The sequence below is a fragment of the Etheostoma spectabile genome, chromosome 17 (genome assembly GCF_008692095.1).
Source record: "Etheostoma spectabile isolate EspeVRDwgs_2016 chromosome 17, UIUC_Espe_1.0, whole genome shotgun sequence".
In the NCBI taxonomy this organism is placed as follows: domain Eukaryota; kingdom Metazoa; phylum Chordata; class Actinopteri; order Perciformes; family Percidae; genus Etheostoma; species Etheostoma spectabile.
In genome coordinates this window covers 6,821,104-6,841,760 of record NC_045749.1, presented here as the reverse complement: position 1 = coordinate 6,841,760, position 20,657 = coordinate 6,821,104, and the positions used below count along the sequence as shown (strand labels likewise).

The following is a 20,657-nucleotide window of genomic DNA, read 5'->3' as shown; positions in this document are numbered from 1 at the left end:
TGCTCTGCTGCTTTCCTCTCCTATTCCATTTATGCTTTTTTTTTTCTTTTTGATGATATGTATGCTTTATTACATTTCAAAGAGTGATAAAAGACATAAAAGACGGAGAAGGTGGATGCTGAAATGAGACAAATGAACTGCAGACTTTGAAATATACCCAAGGCAATAGAGCTATTCTGATGTAAAAACAGTTACCAAAGAAGTACTCAGCATTTTAATATCTTTTTTAAAGAAAGCAGCAGAACCTTGATAACTTGAGAATACCTTAATATTTAGTCCCTAGTATGGGTCCAGCTCCAAAAAAATAGAATCCTACTACAATTCCAATAATGCAACTCCATATTGTCTTTAATTAGACTTTCCCTGTCTTCTTCACACCCTCCACACCCTTAACACCGAGGACATAATACAACTGCTTTATCAGGCCGAGCAGTACTAATTATGACAATTAAACTCAACTGGTCCTAAAGTCATTAGAGTGACCCTAAATACGTTGTCTTTGTCTACGTTGGACCACTGTCGCACCTTGCCAATTGTTGCTGTCATTCTCCAATGTGCATTATCTAAACAATTATCCTAAGTAAAGGTAAATCCAGAAATAAAAACTTCATCATCATGTCATCGTGTCATCGTGGGTGGACAGTTCCCCAGGCAAACCACTAAAGTCCACTCAGCCATGGAACTATGTCCTCTTTTCCTCATGGAGGAAACATCACCACTTGGTTTTAAATGAATTCCAATAAACGTTACAAAGTATAAGTGTTATATTTTGTGAATATATGAACTCACACTATATAGGATGCTAAAATGTCTTGACTTCAGATGTAGACTCTAGATGATAGAGTAATGCTGTAGTATGAATTTACTTTTGTAACATTTTTTGTTGTTGCATTTATTAGTTTGGAGAAAGCATGAAAGCATGACAAAGCTCTCTCATACCCTAGTGGCAATATACTATATCCTGAGCCTCCTTTAGTGAAGAATTCCCAATCTCTCTCTTGAGATTCTCTCTCTCAATCTATCTCTTTTTCTTTTCTCCCACTTTATCCATTTCTTCTCCTTTCCCATCCATCCTTCTCTTTTCCTCTTTCCCCCATCCTCCTTTGCAGTTCAACCTTATCTTTCCCAGTCTTCTTTCTCTTCCATTTCCCCTCCCAACACATACTCATACACTCTTATCCAGCTTCATACTCTGCTTCCCCCTCCATAGTCTCCTCCTCCCCTCCCCCTTGTAGTAGGCAGGGCCAGTGACCGTGTGAGTGGCATATCTGGATTAGTGTGGCACACTGCCTTTGCACAAAACTGAGAAGACATGCTGATTCGACCCTGACTGATCAAAATGTAGAAATAGCAGTAATGTGGTAGGTAAACCAGGCATAGTGAACTTAAGGTCTGTTTTAATTATTGAATGATTATATTTAGGCCACAGCTGGAAGTTCATAGTTAATTGAGGCTCTAATGGTTAGCAAACATTTGTTTCTTGTTGCGGTATCTACAGTGGGTGTGCTTTCAGGGAGATGTGGTTCTCTGCTGGGGTCTATATGGGACTTTTTTTGTCTACTTTGTTGCTTAATTTAAGTAGACAGCCACACACATTTTTGTCCTTCAAATTTTACTATACCGCTGTATTGTATTTTTATGTAACAGCTGTTGTATGTTACTATGTTACTGTTTTGTACACGTTATGATATGGATTTAAGAATGTTATTTATCAGTTGTTCATCAGTAGACATATTTATAGCATGTCATGTGGAACCGTGTCATAGAAAACTAGCGTATGTATTTTTCCCACCAAGCATTTGTGTAAATAAAAATGAATGGTAATAACTCAACTGGGTTCTCTCTTTTTTGTGTCCTGATAGGTAGCAAGCATGATGATGGCACCCAAAGTGACTCAGAGAATGGACTGGGCCTTCGTTTTGCCAACCGCCGCCACGCCCTCGAGGAACGCCTAAAAGCAGCACACGGCCATGTGGGAGCAGGAGGGGGGAACGTAACTGTGAGTGGATCCAAAACAAGTGGCAGCCGCACTGCCTTCATGATCGAGTTCTATGACGAGGAAAACCATCGCAAACGCCGGTCATATTCATTTTCCCAAACTGCACCGCTGCAGGGGATAGGAGCTGGTGGGGAAGGACTGTTTCCCCAGCCTCCCTCTCACCCCAAGGTGTTCAGCATTTCCACCTCTGCTACTACAGCCTCAGACTCAGGTAATGAAACTTTATGTTGAATATTTTCTGGTAAATATACTTCTATAAACAGTTGTGCGTGTTTCCTAAAGAAATGTGGATTTTAAAGAGAGAGAGAAATACATGTGATTAAGTCCAAGACACCCTCATGGTTCCATCATCTTTTCTTTAAAAGTATTTCTATTTGCATTAAAAGTAAAACTAAAATAAACTTTATGTGTAAATCTGCAGAAGTTGGTGTAAACTTGTAATCAGGGGGTGTTGTCATTCATTCCCAGCTATAAATGTCACATGTAATTATAGTCATGAACTTTAGATAAAATCTGTTACTACAGTTTACAGTTTACTACAATACACTTGTCTCTGTACTACACTTTGTAACGTGTAGGTAAGGTCCCAGCTCCGATACCGGCTACAGTGACTGCAGGTGCCCCTACGGCTGCACGCGTCCTTCTCAAGCAGAGGTCAGAGGACCCGAGTATCGGTCGCAGCTCAGCCAGTACCGGACTGGCAACAGGCAGCCCCACCAGCCCCAGTGAGGACACCTCAGTCGTGGGGAGAGGAGGGGGAACTGCTGGAGGGGAGGCAGAGGACGACCACAGTGATAAGGGGACCTACACCATCGAACTGGAGAACAGGAACGCAGAGGAAGAGGAGGCTAGGCGCATGATAGACAAGGTAGCAGTGTTCAGAGATGTTAGCAACTATCTGCACCATGTAGCATAATTTCTGTTTCTCTACCTCAACCATGAAAATCCTTTGTCCTGACTGCAACATCTTAATTCTGGCACGAGAAGATGCATTTGGAAGTTTAACAAAATTATTGAAAGATTGGACATTTTCTGTTGATTACTTTTTGCATTTTAGATAATAGACTACAGATGAAAAACTGAGAGATTTTCTATTTTTTCATGTTACTATACAAAGAGAACACTTATATTATTATTATTTACTCCATAAACACTACCACCAGTTTGTAATAAAAAAACACTTTGCTGAGCCCGTCTGCTCTGAATAATAGTGCAACAACTTACAATTCAATTTGAAGCTCATTCCCAGAGATGCAAGTCACACACATTATACACTGTACTACAACACTGTAGTATTGTACTGCATCCTCCAGTTCTGTTTTCTGTTGCAATGTTTACTGTTGTACATTCTATGATACGGATGTAAGACTGTTTACTTATATCACAATAATGTAATCACACATTGTGATTGTTGTTTTGCATTTTTTATGTAGTTTAGATATCTGGCCAAAGTTGTGGAGACTTAAGTAAACTGTAAAGTGCATGGAGCTGGGTAATTTAAGTCTGATTTGTAATTTATAAAGCATTGCCATCATTTGTGTTTATTCAGTACAATAATCTTAAAAGCCACTATAGTTTGCTACAAACTGAATGAGAGTTTTTTTGTGCAAAAAAACAGCAACATAGGGCAACTCTCTTTGAATCTCATGCCTAGAGAAGGGCTTTGGATATTAAGAAAAATGGGTAACACTTAGGGCCCTATTTTAACGATCTAAGCGCACGGCTTAAAGAGCCTGGCGCAGCAGCCTTTAGGGCGTGTCCAAACCACTTTTGCTAGTTTGACGCCATAAAAAAGGGTCTGTGCGCCGGCGCATGGTTCAAAAGAACTAGTCATAGGTGTGTTTTGGGCGTAAAGTGCAATAATCCAATCAGAGTGTCCTTTCCCATTCCCTTTAAAAGCCAGGCATGTTTGTACCGTGGTGCATTGCTATTATGATGGCAGATTTGCACTGTAACATTTAGTTTTTTAATCTTTCACTTGTTTGTATGCTGCGCAATTGACTTTTTGACCAGGTTTTTGTTGGTCAATGGCGCGATCACTTCCCGCTGCCTCAAGATAGCAATACGCCTTAATTCACACACCTCCTTCTAAGACCAGCACGCAGATTGGCGCAAAGGTGCATTTGCTATTTAAAGGACATGTGCGCTGGACAGGAAATTGACAACTCCGTCGGCCTTAAAATAGCAAAGACACTTGCGTCGGGCTTTGCGCTGCGCTGGGTGCAAGATAGGGTCCTATGTTTGAAATTAACTATTCTTTTTTTTTTTACTGTTAGGTCTTTACATTCATATCACTCTAATCACGCCCCAAACAATGTCAAAAGAATGGGACATGTGACCGTTAAAAGTAGCTGGTAGAATGACCATAGCAACATTTAAACATACTCTGCAGAAACTCTAAAGAGAAGAATTTGACCAAGCACAAACCGACCAGAGCAAGGTTAATCGTTTCTTTATTGCCTGCTTGCCTGCACTTTTAGGGTTAGCAAGTCCTTTGAGACAGGTTTGTAATGTTGCCACTAAAACAAAGCTATCCTCTCTAAGTTGCCTTGCTTGACCGCCACTCCAACCTCCGTCCCATTGGTAGAACTAATGCTTCTGTAGTAGCCCATGGAGACTTTTTCCATTAAGCACTGCCCTGTTTTGTTAAATGATGCTCTGGGGAGGCTGAAAACCATCATCTGTTTCTTACTGCCACCCCTGTTCTGTGGCACTGCAGTCTTTTATGGTCCCAGAAAACATGTCTGATAGGAGCAAATCAACACACTCAAAAAGAGATGGTTTAATAATAGTTTCAGGGTGACAAACTAAAAATAGTGAAAAAGTTAACTTTTTTTTACCATCATCAATAAAAGTAAAGTTGACATTCAAAAGACTTCCTTAAATTCTCATGTAGAAAATGTTGGGGAATGTCGGACCTAATTGCAGAGACATCAACACACGATTAAGCTCGAGGATTATTTTAATGAAAATGCAAACCAACAAAGGGAGTCCCTGATACAGCAGGCAAAAAGGGTAGAAAACACTACCCACAGGCAAAATATAAGAGCAGGAACAAGCTGAATCTCAAAAGAAGGAACACGCAGAATCCAAAAAACAGAATAGGCAAAACAGAATAAATGGCTTGCAAAATCCACTAAACAGTAACAATGATCTGCAACAGACAAAAGACTACACACAGACTATATACACAAGTAAACAAGGGTTAACAAGGAACGGGTGACACAAGGGCTGGGAACAGGTGGGGCAAACAATCAGAAAAGGCAGGCAGTAAAACAAGACAAGACAAAAAAACAGACTTCCAAAATAAAACAGCAATCAAAAACACACACAACCGTAACATAAATAGGTACTACAAAAGCAAGTAGTGCTAAGAATTTCTAGACAAAGGTTTATTGTGGCCAATAAAGGTTTATTACATAGACATAATTGAAGCTTCACTAAATGACATCTTAAAGAGGCACATATCCCTGTAAGTGTTGTATACAGGTGTTATCTCAGGAGCAGCAGTGATTATAATTAGCGGGGTGTATTTCATACCTAGTGTTTGTCTGAGTGCATTACATTCAAAACTGGAAGTGTTGTTATGCTAATTCCTGTAATTAACTGACACACTAATTGGCACACTGCTCACAGTCTGTCCACTCTCCTTTTCTCTACCGCTTTTGTAAAATTTGCGTAGGGTGGGGTGTGTGGGATGTGGGTGTGTGTGTGTGTTGTGTGTGTGTGTGTGTGTGTGTGTGTGTGTGGGTGGTGTGTGTCTGATTTCGGTTTGTTGCCATGGTGTTCAACAATCAAGTGCAGATTGGTGCTTTAATTCAACAGCATCTTCTTTTGTCAGTTCAGTTCACTTTTGTTGATCAAGAGAACTGAAGAATGATATTACCATAGTGTGCTACAGTACTTATATGCTAAGGAGGCATACAGAGAAAAACTAATCGGAAAGTATGACAATACATATATACAAAATACATACACAATTTGTCAGCTTTTGTGTCCTCTTGCTTTTTCAAACATTTGTAGGTGTTTGGTGTCCAGCAGAACCAGGACTCCTCTAGTCTGTCAGACCTGAAAGGAGACAGAAAAGGAAAGGAGACAGGAGAGACGGGAAAGGAGGTGGAAAACTGCACTTTAACAACTTGTTTGTCTTTCACTTTCATTTTGTTCTTTTTTGGTTCACATTTGGTCCCCCCCCCCCCTCTATTTCTTTGTCTGTCTTCCTCTACCTCTCCTCATATCTTCACCTATAAACAAGTGTTGATTACAACAATAATGATGTTGCTCATTCATTCTTTGTTATTTCAATTTTAGTAATGTAAATCCTATTGTAAAATGACCTCTGACTCCCAATGTTTCATTATGCCTCTCAGACTAGGCTGAGCTTCGTAGTGTGAGTCACAGTCACTCCCATGGCTTGACAGCTCTACTGTCCTCCCTGAGACTGACCTAGATCATACTCTGATGTGGAGAGACATGTTCGGCCCTCAAGGCAATTTCATAGGAGGGAGGAGACAGTGTCTATGAGTATTTTCTATCAAGTCTTTAGCTAGAGGTCTCTAGTCAGATGAGAAGCAATTGTTAATCTTTTTTTAAAACCTCCTACGATGATGGTGGTGTTAGTGTGGCAGATTAAAGCTTACAAGCAGACATACAGTGTATAAATATATATATATATATATATATATATATATATATATATATATATATATATATATATACATATACAAGTTATCCAAGTAAAATTGCAAGAAGAGATAATTTGTCTTAAAACCATACCTTTCATTCCTACAAACTAAGTACTTTCAATCCTCATGTATTACATTTTAGATGAACACATAAATCCTAATCTCACTCATGATCTGCCCTTTATATTTTGTGCCACAAAAAATTGACTAAACTGCTCTTTTTTCTTACTACTGTTTCTTTCTCTCTTGTGTCCCCTCAGGCTCTTCCTAGCGACTCGAGTTGGGTGTCTGAGTGGGCCAGTCTAGCTGCCAATCACACCAGGACAGACCCAGAGGGCTCAGGAGCAGAAACAGCTGCCTTCCTCCACAAAGAGAGAGGTACACAGTCACAGGATTCTCAGAGAATGACTAAGCCTAAATGAAATGTGGAGTTGAAGTAGAACTTTTTTAAATACAACACATTTTCCCTTAACAGCATGTACAGTATAAAGCAGCACTAAGAAAAACTTCAATGCACTTTTAATTTATGTGGAGCAAAAAAAAGTTAAATCTCAGTTAAATTTGTCTTTTATATTTTAGGAACTGATGCCTTAGAGTCCGGTGCCTCCCTCAGCAGAGGAGAATCCTCCTCCAGTCTGACTGACCGTAAGCGCAGGACCCTCCCCCAGCTCCCTGTGGATGATCCCCAGGCTAAATCCAGCACCAAAGCTCTTGGACTGAGGTCCGAGATTGGGGAGAAACAGGACACTGAACCCCAGGAGAAAGAGAACAAGGGAGACGGGGAGTCCCCGACTCTCAAGAGGGACAGTGAGATGACAAGTAAACGTAAACAAAGCTCCACTTCCTCTCCATCCAAGGCTCCTGTCCGGTCCTCTGGCAGCACTGAGCGGAGGAAGAAGTCTGAGGAGAGTAAAGGAGGAGGAGGAGGAGGAGGAGGAGGAGGAGGAGGAGGAGGAGGAGAAGTAGGAGAGAAGTCTGGGAAGCCTCTAGTGCGCCAGGGCAGCTTCACAATTGAGAAGCCCAGCGCTAATGTACCTGCAGAGCTCATACCACGCATTAATAGAGGCGGCAGTGGGCGTGAGCGCAGTGACTCTGTGGGCAGCATGGATACTGCTACGCTCCTGAAGGACACTGAAGCTGTCATGGCATTCCTGGAGGCCAAACTAAGAGATGAAAGCAAACTAGACCAGAAAAGTGGTAAAACTGGCCTCCCTCCTCGGACTGACTCCATCTCTCCTGAGTCAGATGTTGACACGGCCAGCACAGCGAGTCATGTGGCTGGAGAGGCAGAGAGAAAAACAATAGCTGGTAACGAACATAAACCACGTTCCTATAGCAGTATGCACCGGGAGAAGAGCAACATGAGCACAGCTTCCAGGACCAGTGTCTCTAACGCAAGTGCCCGTGATCGCTTGGAGAGGAAGACTAAAACAAGAACTGCAGAAACAAGCCGGACTGATGCACGGCGCTCTGTTCAGCCATCCTCTGCCTCCTCCAGAGCACGGCAGCCTTCTCTCGATCTCACTGATGATGACCAGACATCTTCCTTCCCCATCTCTGACATCCTCTCCTCAGACCAAGAGACCTACTCTGGACCTTTGGGGCGCTCAGCACACGGACGTGGCTCAGATGATGTTCTTCATTCCAAACTTGATAGCCGGTCTACTAAAACCTCCAAAACCAGGAGCAGTCTCCAGGCAGCCACAACCTCCTCTCTAAGCAAGCAGGCCTCATTGCCTCAGCCACGGCCCACAAGAGCCTCCCTTCTTCGCCGCGCCCGGCTGGGGGATACCTCTGACACGGATCTAGCTGATGCAGACAGGGTATCTGTGGCTTCTGAGGTGTCCACCACCAGCTCCACCTCGAGGCCGCCATCTGGTCGAAAGGGACCGTCACGACTTGACATGCTGGCTCAGCCGCGAAGGACCCGTCTGGGCTCCATCTCAGCTCGCAGTGACTCAGAGTGTACAGTGACACGGAGCTCCACCTCTTCTCCCCGTCTGTCAGCTGAGACTGCTCTGCGTCTGGGCCTGCGCTCATCAACACCAACAGAGAACAGACTGACACCCAGGATGAGGGCCAACAGCGTATCCAAGCTGAATGAAGTCAAGAGTAAAACCACTACATCTGGATACTGTTCGCCCACAGGTGAGCACATCAACTGGAAGCCTCATGACTGGCTTATTCATTTCAAGGTTTCTTATTATATAATTTCTGTTGTTCAAAAAATAATGCGGTGACATGGCCAGACGTAATCCGGCTAAGTAGCGGCACTTTTCAGAGGTGGAGATTGAAACCCTGATATCTCAGTTTAATTTGCACTAACGTGAGTAGGCTATTTGGCAGCCTAAAAACTGGTATTGAAGGCTGTAGAAAGTATGCAGAATGGAAAGAGATCATGATGCGGTCAACAGTGTTGCCGTAATAAATCGGACTCCAGCTGACGTTTAGTTAATATATACATCCTTGACATATGTATGCTATACTCCTAATAGTAATATACAGGCTTATATTGCAATCTCTTAGGGCTACATGTAGGTGTACTTATATTTAATTCATTGATCAACTCATGACTTCTCCTTCTCCTGTTACATGTCCACACTGACTCAAAAACTTTTTTTGCAGCCTACGCTCACGTAAATCGATAAATGGGTAGGAATCGGCGTACGCCTGTTTTAGGTTGTATGCACATTTCATAAATGAGGGCCAAAGTATCTACACGATAGCATACCTTATTATGTGTAAATGTGTAAACATTTGTCTGGAAACATTTTCATTGTGTTGTGACAAACTTGTGCGTTGGTTGTTATCATCCAGAGAGCTCTCTGCCCGAACCTGAAGGTGGTGATGGAGAGAAAGAGCTGATGGGTACTGTACCAGAACTGTAGAGCCTGTGTGTGTGTGTGTGTGTGTGTGTGTGTGTGTGTGTGTGTGTGTGTGTGTGTGTGTGTGTGTGTGTGTGTGTGTGTGTGTGTGTGTGTGTGTGTGTGTGTGTGTGTGTGTGTGTGTGTGTGTGTGTGTGTGTGTGTGTGTGTGTCAGACCTGGGTCACAGCAATAGAAGCTGCTCAATTCAGTCAATTCATGTCAAGTCCTTTGCAACATACACGCATATTTTACATTTCATGTAGATTCGGATTTAAATTTGTTGAAAATACTTTTATTGAAAAGTATAGTTTGTAGTCTTAGTATATTTCATAAAGACATTTCAGTGAGTAAAGTTGAATTAAGGTGACCCAGCTCTAGCATATATTGCCTTTGTGTGTGTGTGTGTCTCTTCTCCCCCCCTTGACATTCATTTAGTGATGCTGTGATGAAGACCCCAATGCTCTACTCACAGTCTGTTAAACATTGCAGTTAAAACTTCTAAACCCTTTAGCGAATGGTTTTGGAATAGTGCTCCACCTTGTGGACATTTGCATTCATGACACTTCCACTTTGTCCCATTTTACCCTTGAGAGACTGATAGAGCATGGTGTGGTCTCATCATGGTGCAGCAACGTTAATGCAGCCTGTGTGTGATCATGCTGAAGCAGCTTTACACATCTCTGGCTCTATCAAGGTGTAATGTAACTTTGTTGGATGCTTTTCTTGGCTGCCTGGGGTGGAAAGCTTTTAGATAATTCAAGTGGTTTCTTTTTTTGCTGCCGTCTCTGTTGTTTTAAATGCGGTTTTATCAGTGCAATGCAATAACCATTCCTGTATAACAATTAACAAACTAAGATACACTAAGTTCCCCAATCTATTATTCACAGACCCTCATTTTAGTTTGACAAGGATGAACATTGCATAGAATAACATGTTATTGCCACCGAAACTTCACTTGGCAAAATAAAGTATATCTACATTTGTTAATGTCCATAATCAAAAAGACCCCACACTCCTCCGTGATCTACTACTTGCATAATTTTTGAATTATGTCTGAAGGATCAGCTGGTGGCTGCATCAGTAAAAAAAGCCTATTGTGTTCACAAGCTCATTTATTAACTTAATGAATAACACATATCAAATGTCTATGACTAAATGTATTGCCCTTCCATTACCTTTACAGTGTCCAGTAGCAGCAGGTGGAGACGTCTGCCGCCCGAGTACGGCTCCACCTCAGAGGAAGAGTTTGGCTCCAACAGGAATTCTCCGAAGCACGGAGGACGCCCCCACATGCGGCCTCATCACCTTGCCCCACACCGCAGCTCGAGACTTAGCACCAGCGCGAGCCCAGGCTCCGGCGTGGTGACGGGCCCGGGTGGAGGGGCAATCAAACACCGCATGAAAGAGCAAGAGGAGTACATCAAGGACTGGACAGCACATAGCGAGGAGATAGCAAGGTATTGATCTGCGCGACTCTGTATAAGACTGATCTATTAACTGATAAAATAATATAATCCTTCATGAATCTATGTAATGTTTTATTAAGATTATGATTATGCAATGTTTATTAAGAGCCTTTAATGGCTTAACTTGTATCTTGATGTCTATGTGATTAAATATTGTGTATGCATGTGTGGCATGTGTTTCATAAAAAATGTCTAAAGAACTCCTCCATGTGTCTGATGGTTAACAGGTTATTCCCCTGTGTGCGCAGGATCAGCCAGGACCTGGCTAAGGACTTGGCTATCTTGGCCCGTGAGATCCACGATGTGGCTGGCGAGATCGACTCGGTCAGCTCATCTGGCACGGCACCCAGCACCACCGTCAGCACCGCCGCCACCACCCCGGGATCGGCCATCGACACCCGGGAAGAGGTAGGCCCTGCACGTCCCACGCAGCCGGACATACAGGAGAGCATGAGAAAGGTGCCCGTTTTTCTTCTTCTATCATTGCCTCACTGCGTGTCCTTCCATTCTGCCTTTGCCATCCCTACTTTGTTGTTTCTTGGATAAAAAGGCCTCTCTGTTGCTTTGAAGCTTCATCTGCTGTGAGAGATATTCATTTACATGTATATTGTGCTCCACTTCCATTCCTTTATTATTTTTGCCCTGATGGGAATTACCTATTAAGTACTATAGGAGTATTAATATATTATAGGACTAAATCTGACTCTTTTTTTTTGCACTTAATGCTTTATTGCTGCTTAGCTCTCCCTGACAGAGTTCCTAATTCTTTCATTTCTAACATATCTCAATTTAACTCTTATCTAACAATAACACTGTGAGACATTTTTGAATGTTATTTCACTCTCACTTCTACATTTCTCCTCGTCTTTGCCCAGTTGGTGGATCGGGTCTTTGATGAGAGCCTCAACTTCAAGAAGATTCCGCCTGTGATTACAACCAATAAGGCGCCAGAGATCAATGGCAAGCCGGTGGAGCTCCGCCCCCGTGCCCCTGACAGTCTGGAGCCCCGAGCTCTGAGGAGACGCACCTGGAACCGAGAGGAGGTGAGAAGCAACGCAGAGCGCGTGACATCAAAAATATACCAACACGGAGGCTTTCACAAAAACACTTTTCAACAATCCCCTTTAGGTTGTCATATGTCAAACTTATTTTCTTTTCCTCTGTGTATTCAGGCAGTGTTGGACAGCCTGCTGCTCCATTCCGTTTCTCAGCTGTCCACTAAGATAAGACACTCCACCGACAAAACAGCAGGAAAAATCAGGTAAAAATACTTTGTGATATTATAACCATCTGTAAATTTGTAAGTGTATCTATCCATCAGTATGGGTTTGAGTATTTTTATTTACATTGCAAATTAACATATGTCCGGTTGTTATTTTTCTCAAGGATATTGTTTAAAGATAAGGACAGGAACTGGGATGAAATTGAGAGTAAACTGCGATCGGAGAGTGACGTTCCACTCCTGAAAACCTCCAATAAGGTACAGAAACTGATCTGTCTGAGTAATATTTGATGACAAAAAATGTGTAGTATTATTGGGAGCTAATAGTTTTTTTGTTTTTTTCCCCTCTCTGCAGGAAATCTCCTCAATTCTGCTTGAACTGAAGAGAGTTGAGAAGCAGCTTCAAGGTAAAGACACATACCTCCAGCATATATTAATAGTAGTATTAATAAAAAATTTCACGTTACCTGGACTAAAACACACTTGAACAAGACGATTGTATATAATTATGGGTATTTTTGTAATCTCATTGTATTTGTTTATTTGCATTCTATGATAGAGGAGGGCATGAATATTGAAAGAGGAAAGAAGCAAAAGTAGAGACAAATACTAAAGCTTTGAACACTGGGCTTCAAATCTTAAGTATTTCTCTATAATGTAAAATATTCATGACTAAATAAGCAACAATTAAAGTAAAGAAAATATCTTCACTTATTACTTATCAAGTTTGAGGAACACTTATACACTATTAAGAAACCAACTAAGGTGCGCCCAGATAGCACAGTTGGTAGAGCGGGCGCCCTTATTTAGAGGTTTACCTCTCAACGCAGTGGGCCCGGGTTTGACTCCAACCTGCAGCCCTTTGCTGCATGTCCTTCTCCCCTCTCGCTCCCCTTTCATGTCTTCAGCTGTCCTGTCAATTAAAGGCCTAAAATGCCCCAAAAATAATCTTAAAAGAGAAACCAACTAGGAAAATAGCTTTTCAGAGCTTTTATTACAAGTCAAGCTCTAAAGTTTATTTTAGCTGTGAATATATACATTGACTTTAAAACAAATTTCTCCACACATTGATTATCTCCCTGTTTCTGTCCAAGTGATCAATGTGATGGTAGACCCAGATGGGACTCTGGACGCCCTGGCCAGCCTCGGCCTGACCAGCCCTACTATCCCTACCAAGCCCCAAACCGTCAAAACAACTTCCCCGTCTGCCACCAGCCCTGGGTCTGCGACCCCAGCCAAAGAATCACTGCCGGAGATCCTTCCTGGGCCTGGAGGCTCAGCAGCCTTGGCCAGGGTTCATGCTCCCCGCGCCAGCCAGGAAGAGACCGTTCGGGACCCCAGCGTGAGTCTTGGGCTAACAGGAGCCGGAGGACTGCCCTTCAACCGCATGCGGCCGAGCGGAGAAGAGGCCATCGCACAGAAGTGAACAGAAAGTTTCCCTGAAATCAATGTTACGTGAATAAACATGAGTCCAGATTGCAGTGCAGGTAGCTGGTGATCAGTTTTCACAAGTAAGAAGCAGGTGTAGAAACATTTAAACCGTTGCCATTGTGCTGACTACACTAGTAGATAATGGGTAAAATATAAACACAATTTAGCTATTGTTACCAGACCTGGAGGAAATGAAGTGCTTCAACTGACCTAAACCCCCTGCTTATGCATCATAAATATTCCCTTGAACAAAAATTCACCCATGAATGATTTGGATGGAGTTATTTTATCAGCTTTTCAACTTAAAACTGTTCATGCTTACTGGCCAACCAGACTTCCTGACAGCCTGAAGGCTGCCTGGCTGCTCTCTCAGTGGACAGATTCTCTGTGGTTGTACAGTCTCCACTCTCCTCCGGTTTTCTCCTCTTGCCTTCTCCATGTGTCTGGACCCTACCTACACTAAGGACACGCCTTAAAACACATCCTCAAAAGTAGCAGCCCCTGTCCCCTCAAATAATATACAGAACAACTAAGACTTTAATAAAGTACTTTGAGGCAAACAGAATGCATTGTAAAATAACACTTGCAAAATATCTTTTATGGACACTATAATTTAAATACAGCAAACTGCAGTTATTTATCAGCTCTTGGTCAGCAGCCTTAAGTAACCACCCTAACAAACCACACAGTCATACAGACATTATTTATGCCTGAAACTGTTCACAAATCAAGCAGAATTGCAGATGTTTCAGATATGTCATGACTCTAACCGTCCATTGATGCCTTTCTGAAACTGACTGTTAAAAAAGTAATTGTAGTGCCCATCTCTTTGCTCACTTATTTCTACTTTAGCCATTATTTTTTTACTTTTTTCCTCCCTCCATTTCTCTCCCCAGTAGTTGGAAAAAGTGTCACTCTGTAGCATGTACAAGACAGCCCTTAGAGCTTTCTTCCTGCAAGTTGGTGTCTGTGTTGATCTTACTAATACTAAATGGTAGTTTTACATAATGATAACAGCCTTTGGGAAACCAATGATCATTTTCAGACAGATTAATCACTTACCAAAGTTAACAAGTTTATTGACATTGTCATTTTCAAACAGTTGAGCCATCTTGAAATTCATGTTGTGCAAAAGCCTGAGATTCTGTATTTATCTTAGAAGTCTCTCCTTCCTCTGCAGGTCACCCTTTTTCTCTGAATGTCAAGACAATTTTTACTTTATTTATTATAACAAAACCCTTTTTGCTACAGTACATTCACCTGTGATTTCCAATTGGCTTTTTTTCTACATTTTGCAGTCACAGGTGATGTGATATGTTTTTAAACTAGCAAAGATGAGCCAATAAATCAACAGTTAAAACTAAATATTTTATAATATTTAGATACTGGTATTGTAGATATTGTAGACCTTTACTTTGTAATGCTTTGAATCCCCTTACAGTAAATTTCAGTTTCTTTTTGTATCACTGCTGGAATCGGTTTTAGTTAACGTCTCGTTAAAAAGAACACTGGCAATTAACAAAGAGGCCTTTTGTGGTTGAAAATGTGTCTTTGAGGAACGTCAGTGAGAAGAAATGAACATGTTTGAAAATAAGCTCCCCATCTATTTCATAAATTTTTGCTCGTAATGTGGCTTCATATCAGTGTATATACAATAGGTGCGTTGTACTATTTCCGCCGGGGGGGGGGGGGGGGGGGGGGGGGGGGGGGGGGGGGGTCCAGCATACTGATACTGTTGAATTGCAGAGACAGTATAGTTAACCTTTCTTATTGACTTTGCTGCTTTTCTAATTACTTAATGGGGACTAACCATTTTCTGAATCTCTCTCTTTAGCGTGTAGTCTGTGTTCTAGAGTAAGATGACTTAAACTTAAAGCAGTGTATTAGTACATAGATACTCTTGCAATAGTGAATTTAGGTACAAGAATACAGTACATGTTCATTTCCTTCTCTCTATACTGTACAATGTTTTGTATGCCTCAAAGTGCCCATTTTGACTATAGAAGGGCATTGATTAAAAGAAAAGAAAAATACATAGTTGTCTAAAAGATTTCTCTTATTTTGCACATCAGATTGTAGTGGTTTTTATACAGACGTAGTGAAGAAGCAGCAAAAGGCTGCATCAAATGTCAAAGGGTTTAACAGAGAATGATATTAGAAGTGACTGCCTTGCCTCTCTGGAACTATTCTTTCTGTACAAACAAAGCCTCTAAACCTGTTTTTTTCCTCCTGTTTTATCAAAATAAATGAAATTAGGGGACTGTGAATGCTAGGTACATGTTTGTTTTTTTAATTCTACATGTGTCATCTAATCAGTGTTCTTTGTCATTTTTGTAAAGAAAAAAACACCATTTTATTTATTTTTTGTTTAATATTTTGTGGATGTTTCATGCATTTTATATTTGTTCCACTATCTGCATTGTTTCTTACTGTTAATAAAACAGAGCCATTCAATTGTTTATCTATTTTCATTTTACTGGGAATGAAACTGGACTGATTTCAGAGTATCATTTCTATGGGATTCTGCTTTTGAAAATGTTGTCTTTGTACACAGGCAACTGACAGACAAGTGCCCTATATGTTTAATCAACGAAAAGGCAAAGAGTTGATTCAGATTGAATTAACATAATTCTTACTCAATTAAAGTAGACATGTCTATTCTCTGGATACAGAGCCTATAAATAGGGTATTACATGTACAATATAAGCACCAATGAGCATATTAAAACTACAGGGCCAGATAAATACTGTGCTTAGATAACGACAAACAACGCTGTTGTTGTGACGTGCTTTTTATTACCATTGATGAACTAGCAGGTTTTGTTTGGCTCTTATTTCCCATGACAAACTGGTTTAGTTGAAACTGAACAGTCCTGGTTGTCAGACAACAGGCGTGACCACTGATGGCAGGGTGGTTCCGTGGTTGGAAGATGGAGGTTAGCCAGGGGGCCATGCCATCACGCGTCCACCCAGGACATGGACGTGGATATGGTAGACCGACTGGCCTCCATCCGGCCCATCATTGATGACAATTCTGTAGCCTTTAAGCAGGCCTGCTTCTTGAGCACACTTCTTCGCAACTAGCAACAAGTGGCCCAACAACTAAGAGACAGAGAGAGAATTAAAGAGACACTGAAGTGAAAATGCATCCATGTATGTATAAGCAGACTACTGATGGATTACAATACAGTGTTCAGAGACAGTAACTGTCCAGACAAGCAATACTTTGTGTATGGGGTTCCACACTGTTGTTGAACAAATCCCTGAAAGTGGGAATGAGCATTGTTACAGTCTACCATAAAAGCTAGGTCATTCATTCATACTTACGGCACCATCACTATCCTCCGCCTGTGATAGTTGAACAATTGGCTTTTTTGGGACAACGAGGATGTGAGTCGGAGCCTGAGGTGAAATATCAGGGAAGGCCACACACTGAAAAACAAATAAAACATATGAAGAATAAGAACTTGGCCTGTGCAGAAGGCTGTGGCGTTGGTTTACACAGAGTTACCAGGAAATTAGAATAATTTAATGCAATAAATGCTCCCACAATTTGTGTTGTGATTTCCACTTTAGTTATTTATCGGTTTGATGGTGTTTTATTATTCTGTTCAAAGATGTTGCTAATATGTTGTCCACCTCATTTACTGCACTTATATGGAAATGATCTGCACCACGACTGTTACAGCAAGAGGGGTAAACATCACTGTAATGAGAAAGGCACTGCTAGTATTGAATTTTTTATCATTGTCCGTTCTAGCTGAAATGAACTCATTAATTCTTGGAAATTACATATATGCAACAAACATGTTAATTATATGATATGGCTTTAGTAAAACCTGATCCAGGCCATTACTGACATCATACAGACATACAAGTGCATATTTGTGTTGAATTTTAAGGTCTCAGAAGATGCCACAATTTTAACCATTTAGAAAATGAAGGGAATCAGGAACCAAGACTCAATGTGTAACGTTATTTCCATAACCACAGAGTCGGAACCACGTATACCTTGGTTTTAATCGCCATTGCATAAACAACACAAAGCATCGAAGCCTGTTTGACTGGTGGTGGTGGTGTTTGTCGCTGTGAATCGACATCACACATTGTTGTGAATGTCTATCAACACATAAATGCTCACGCAATATTAACATGATTTACTGGAGTAGCAGGCAGGCAAATGGACCTTTTCGTACCTTGGTGAAAAGCAATCTGTCTGCAGGTGCCAAGTGGCAGCAAATGCAACATGAGCCAATGTGAAGAACAAAAATTAAACCACGGATAGAAGCCTCAGTGTCCTAAAGCACCATTTTTGCACATCCGGTTTTGGTTTAGTTTTATACTGAGTGACGTGAGGACCTACGCGTGACACACTTGTCTAAATACAAAATTGCAGTAAAGTAACGTTAGCGGTGCTGGCGCGGAGCTAACGTTAGCTTCACGACACCTGCAAAAAGTGGGACTTTTTGCACTCAAAATGTGTGTTTATGAGCGAAATTTTGCAATGCATACCTGGTCGTCTTCATAGAGAAGTTTGGCAGGAATCTCTTTGCGTATGATTTTTCCAAATATTGTGTCACCGCCAGGCTTGGAAGCCTGCGCTTTTGCCATTTCATCAGCCATGTTGGCGCATATGAGCCGCCTGCATGTCAGCGCAGCTTTTGGTTCTGTGAAACTACAGCGAACGCTCATTGGCTACAAAACCGCGTCATTTGAAGATCTGTAATGATTGGTCGTTTGTATAACTGGTACAGCACTTCCTTGCCTCTAAACCGGAAGGGAGCTAAAGAAATCAAGATGGGGACACGTTTGAAGGTGAGAAGGGGAATATGGTCATGCTTTATAAAAAAAATAACATAATTAAAACAATGTTTCTTTTTCGTTTCTTTAGATGGTTTCATTATAAAAACATATGTTTTGCATGTTCTAGGAAGTACTGGCAGGAAAGTGTTCGGATTCACTGCTGCTACAGTTCAACTAACAGGTCTTGATGTTGTTAAGAGCTGAATGTCTGTATATGCAGGTCCTAAGCGCGTTTAAAGCACTGCACAGAACAAGGGTGGCTGTATTCAAGGAGGATGACAGAGCACTGGAAGGTGAGTTATGTGGTGTGTTGGTTTGAGTCCCAGTAGCAGACTATCTGGGGCTCTATCTTTGTTGGATTTTTACATTAGATAACTTAATGCATACTCTGTAGAAAAAACTATAATTCTTTTTTCCCCCACAAAGCTGCAAGATTAAAGATCAACGAGGAGTTCCGGAAAAACAAAAATGAAACGTCAGACGAAAACATTAAGAAGGTACAGTGCAAGTGCAAGTAAAATGGTTTGTTTATAGATAGGGTTGCATATTTCTTTTGGCTGCATGCATTTGCATTTAAATAAGTCTGTGGATATGATACTGTATCCTGTCGTCTGTGCTCTGGAATCATGTATTGTTTACTTTCTGGAGTGTGGTCTAGACCTACTGTAAAGTGTCTTGAGATAACTCTTGTTATGAATTGATACTATAAATAAAATAAAATAAAATTGAATAGGTCTCCCCTGCACATGCCCTGGGGCCCAAAGAGTCAGGAGGCCTCTAGACCAGGGCCTGAAGGGACATGAATGAAGTGACATTTCTTGTTGAGAAGTCCAAGACTTCTCTCCAAAGTAGCAAAATCCTGATCACATTTTGCTCCTAATCCTGATTCAACTCCTTTCATGTGGAGTATCTTCAGATAAAAAGTCAGATCCAATGGATTATTTGGATGTTGAATATAAGAATATTTTGAATTTAGCTACACAGCAGTAAGCATACAATGAAAGTAACATGTTTAAAAGCTGATAATAGCAGAATATATCTGCATTGCTAATTTCATTTAAAAAAGACAAACAAAAACAGCAAAAGGATGGCAGTGCACTCCAACACAGCGGCTCCTATCTTTCGCGGGATGTTACTTGTTACTAGAATCTGACAATTAAAAAAGAAAGAGTTGCACTTTCTTGGTGGAGAGGAGTGTTAGTGGGGATCTGCTGAGGCAGCATTGCAAAGGGTTTAGAAAGCGTCTCCAGCGTCATCAAATACTGAAGCTGCCGTCTTTAAGCACAGCAGCATTTCTCTGTCAATGCTCATTGGCCTTCTGCTTCTACAGATGATCAAAATGGGCTCAGATGTGGAAGCTGTTCTGCGAGAGGGCGTGATACAAATGGAACATGTTGGAGACAAGAAACTCTGTATGTATCTCCTGTATCTCCTTTTTCTAAAACATGTGGTACCATTCTAAAAAATAACATGTATATGGAAGGAAGATGTAACCGGAATCTTGACCTTTCTCTGACATATTACATTTGAATATTTCCAAATAATATGTGCTTGCTGCATTTATTTACTCTGTTTTTCTCTTGTAGTGCTTCGACCCAGAGAGAGCCTTCTACTCGAAAATGTGCCCTATTGTGACCAGCCCAGGAAAAAGTCATGACAGACCATCTGGTTATGTCTTTTCCACCAAAAAAGAGACTTACTAAATCATCCAGTGTCTCCTGTCTGCATTTTAAAGGATTTTACCCAAAACAACGTTTCAACTTGTTCAGGCCCTTTTGAACAAAGAACATTTCAAAGATCATCGCTGCATGGAGGTGTGACTTGTTTTTGACTCACTGAAGATCTCTGCTGTTCTGCTTTCAGAAATCTAGGCTGTAAACTGGATGCTCTAATTTCATGTACAGTATTTTGTCAAATGTAATTTAAGTTAGTTTTTAATTGATTTGTGAAGCTCTCTGCCTACTTTTCAGTAGCTTATAATTTAGCAGAACGTTTTTGTTTCTGTGTTGCTACTGAAAATGTTCTGAATAAAGAGGAGTATTCACAGACTGTCTCAGGTTTAATTTATTTCTTGTCAGAACACTTTAAGTGGTGCCCCAGTAGAAAGTGGTCAGGACGGATGGACTAAGGTAGGCCCTCTTCAAATGCCGCAGGAAGGGCAGATGCTGGTGTGCCTTTTTGATGAG

At 41.2% G+C, this 20,657-nt stretch overlaps 3 protein-coding genes across 16 annotated transcripts in view; 2 read left to right on the top strand and 1 right to left on the bottom strand.

Moving 5' to 3' along the window:
* cep170aa (centrosomal protein 170Aa) overlaps nucleotides 1-16,128 on the top strand; it is a 46,163-nt gene extending 30,035 nt beyond the window's left edge. For 4 of the 14 annotated variants that reach the window (XM_032540884.1, XM_032540891.1, XM_032540892.1 and 1 more), the window contains 14 exons: nucleotides 1,861-2,210; nucleotides 2,578-2,867; nucleotides 6,023-6,115; nucleotides 6,945-7,062; nucleotides 7,264-7,599; nucleotides 7,636-8,832; nucleotides 9,502-9,552; nucleotides 10,734-11,007; nucleotides 11,244-11,475; nucleotides 11,892-12,059; nucleotides 12,189-12,277; nucleotides 12,403-12,496; nucleotides 12,594-12,645; nucleotides 13,333-16,128. In XM_032540884.1, the coding sequence (XP_032396775.1) occupies nucleotides 1,861-2,210; nucleotides 2,578-2,867; nucleotides 6,023-6,115; nucleotides 6,945-7,062; nucleotides 7,264-7,599; nucleotides 7,636-8,832; nucleotides 9,502-9,552; nucleotides 10,734-11,007; nucleotides 11,244-11,475; nucleotides 11,892-12,059; nucleotides 12,189-12,277; nucleotides 12,403-12,496; nucleotides 12,594-12,645; nucleotides 13,333-13,664 (3,676 nt within the window). In that variant the 3' untranslated portion in view covers nucleotides 13,665-16,128. Of the gene's footprint in view, nucleotides 1-1,860; nucleotides 2,211-2,577; nucleotides 2,868-6,022; nucleotides 6,116-6,944; nucleotides 7,063-7,263; nucleotides 8,833-9,501; nucleotides 9,553-10,733; nucleotides 11,008-11,243; nucleotides 11,476-11,891; nucleotides 12,060-12,188; nucleotides 12,278-12,402; nucleotides 12,497-12,593; nucleotides 12,646-13,332 lie in introns of all 14 variants that reach the window. The other 10 variants (XM_032540895.1, XM_032540896.1, XM_032540894.1 and 7 more) reach the window with 10 other exon arrangements.
* A 316-nt stretch (nucleotides 16,129-16,444) lies between these two features.
* On the bottom strand, nucleotides 16,445-18,405 carry hint1 (histidine triad nucleotide binding protein 1). The gene is made up of 3 exons (XM_032540898.1): nucleotides 18,181-18,405; nucleotides 16,996-17,100; nucleotides 16,445-16,770 (listed from the first exon to the last, which is right to left on the bottom strand). The coding sequence occupies exons 1-3, from the start codon at nucleotides 18,358-18,360 to the stop codon at nucleotides 16,606-16,608; spliced, it is 450 nt and encodes a 149-aa protein (XP_032396789.1). The 5' UTR covers nucleotides 18,361-18,405; the 3' UTR covers nucleotides 16,445-16,605.
* lyrm7 (LYR motif containing 7) lies at nucleotides 18,340-20,517 on the top strand. The gene is made up of 5 exons (XM_032540899.1): nucleotides 18,340-18,483; nucleotides 18,692-18,764; nucleotides 18,898-18,968; nucleotides 19,802-19,883; nucleotides 20,058-20,517. Exons 1-5 carry the CDS (start codon nucleotides 18,394-18,396, stop codon nucleotides 20,126-20,128), a joined length of 387 nt encoding a protein of 128 aa, XP_032396790.1. The 5' UTR covers nucleotides 18,340-18,393; the 3' UTR covers nucleotides 20,129-20,517.
* The last annotated feature ends 140 nt before the right edge of the window (nucleotides 20,518-20,657 follow it).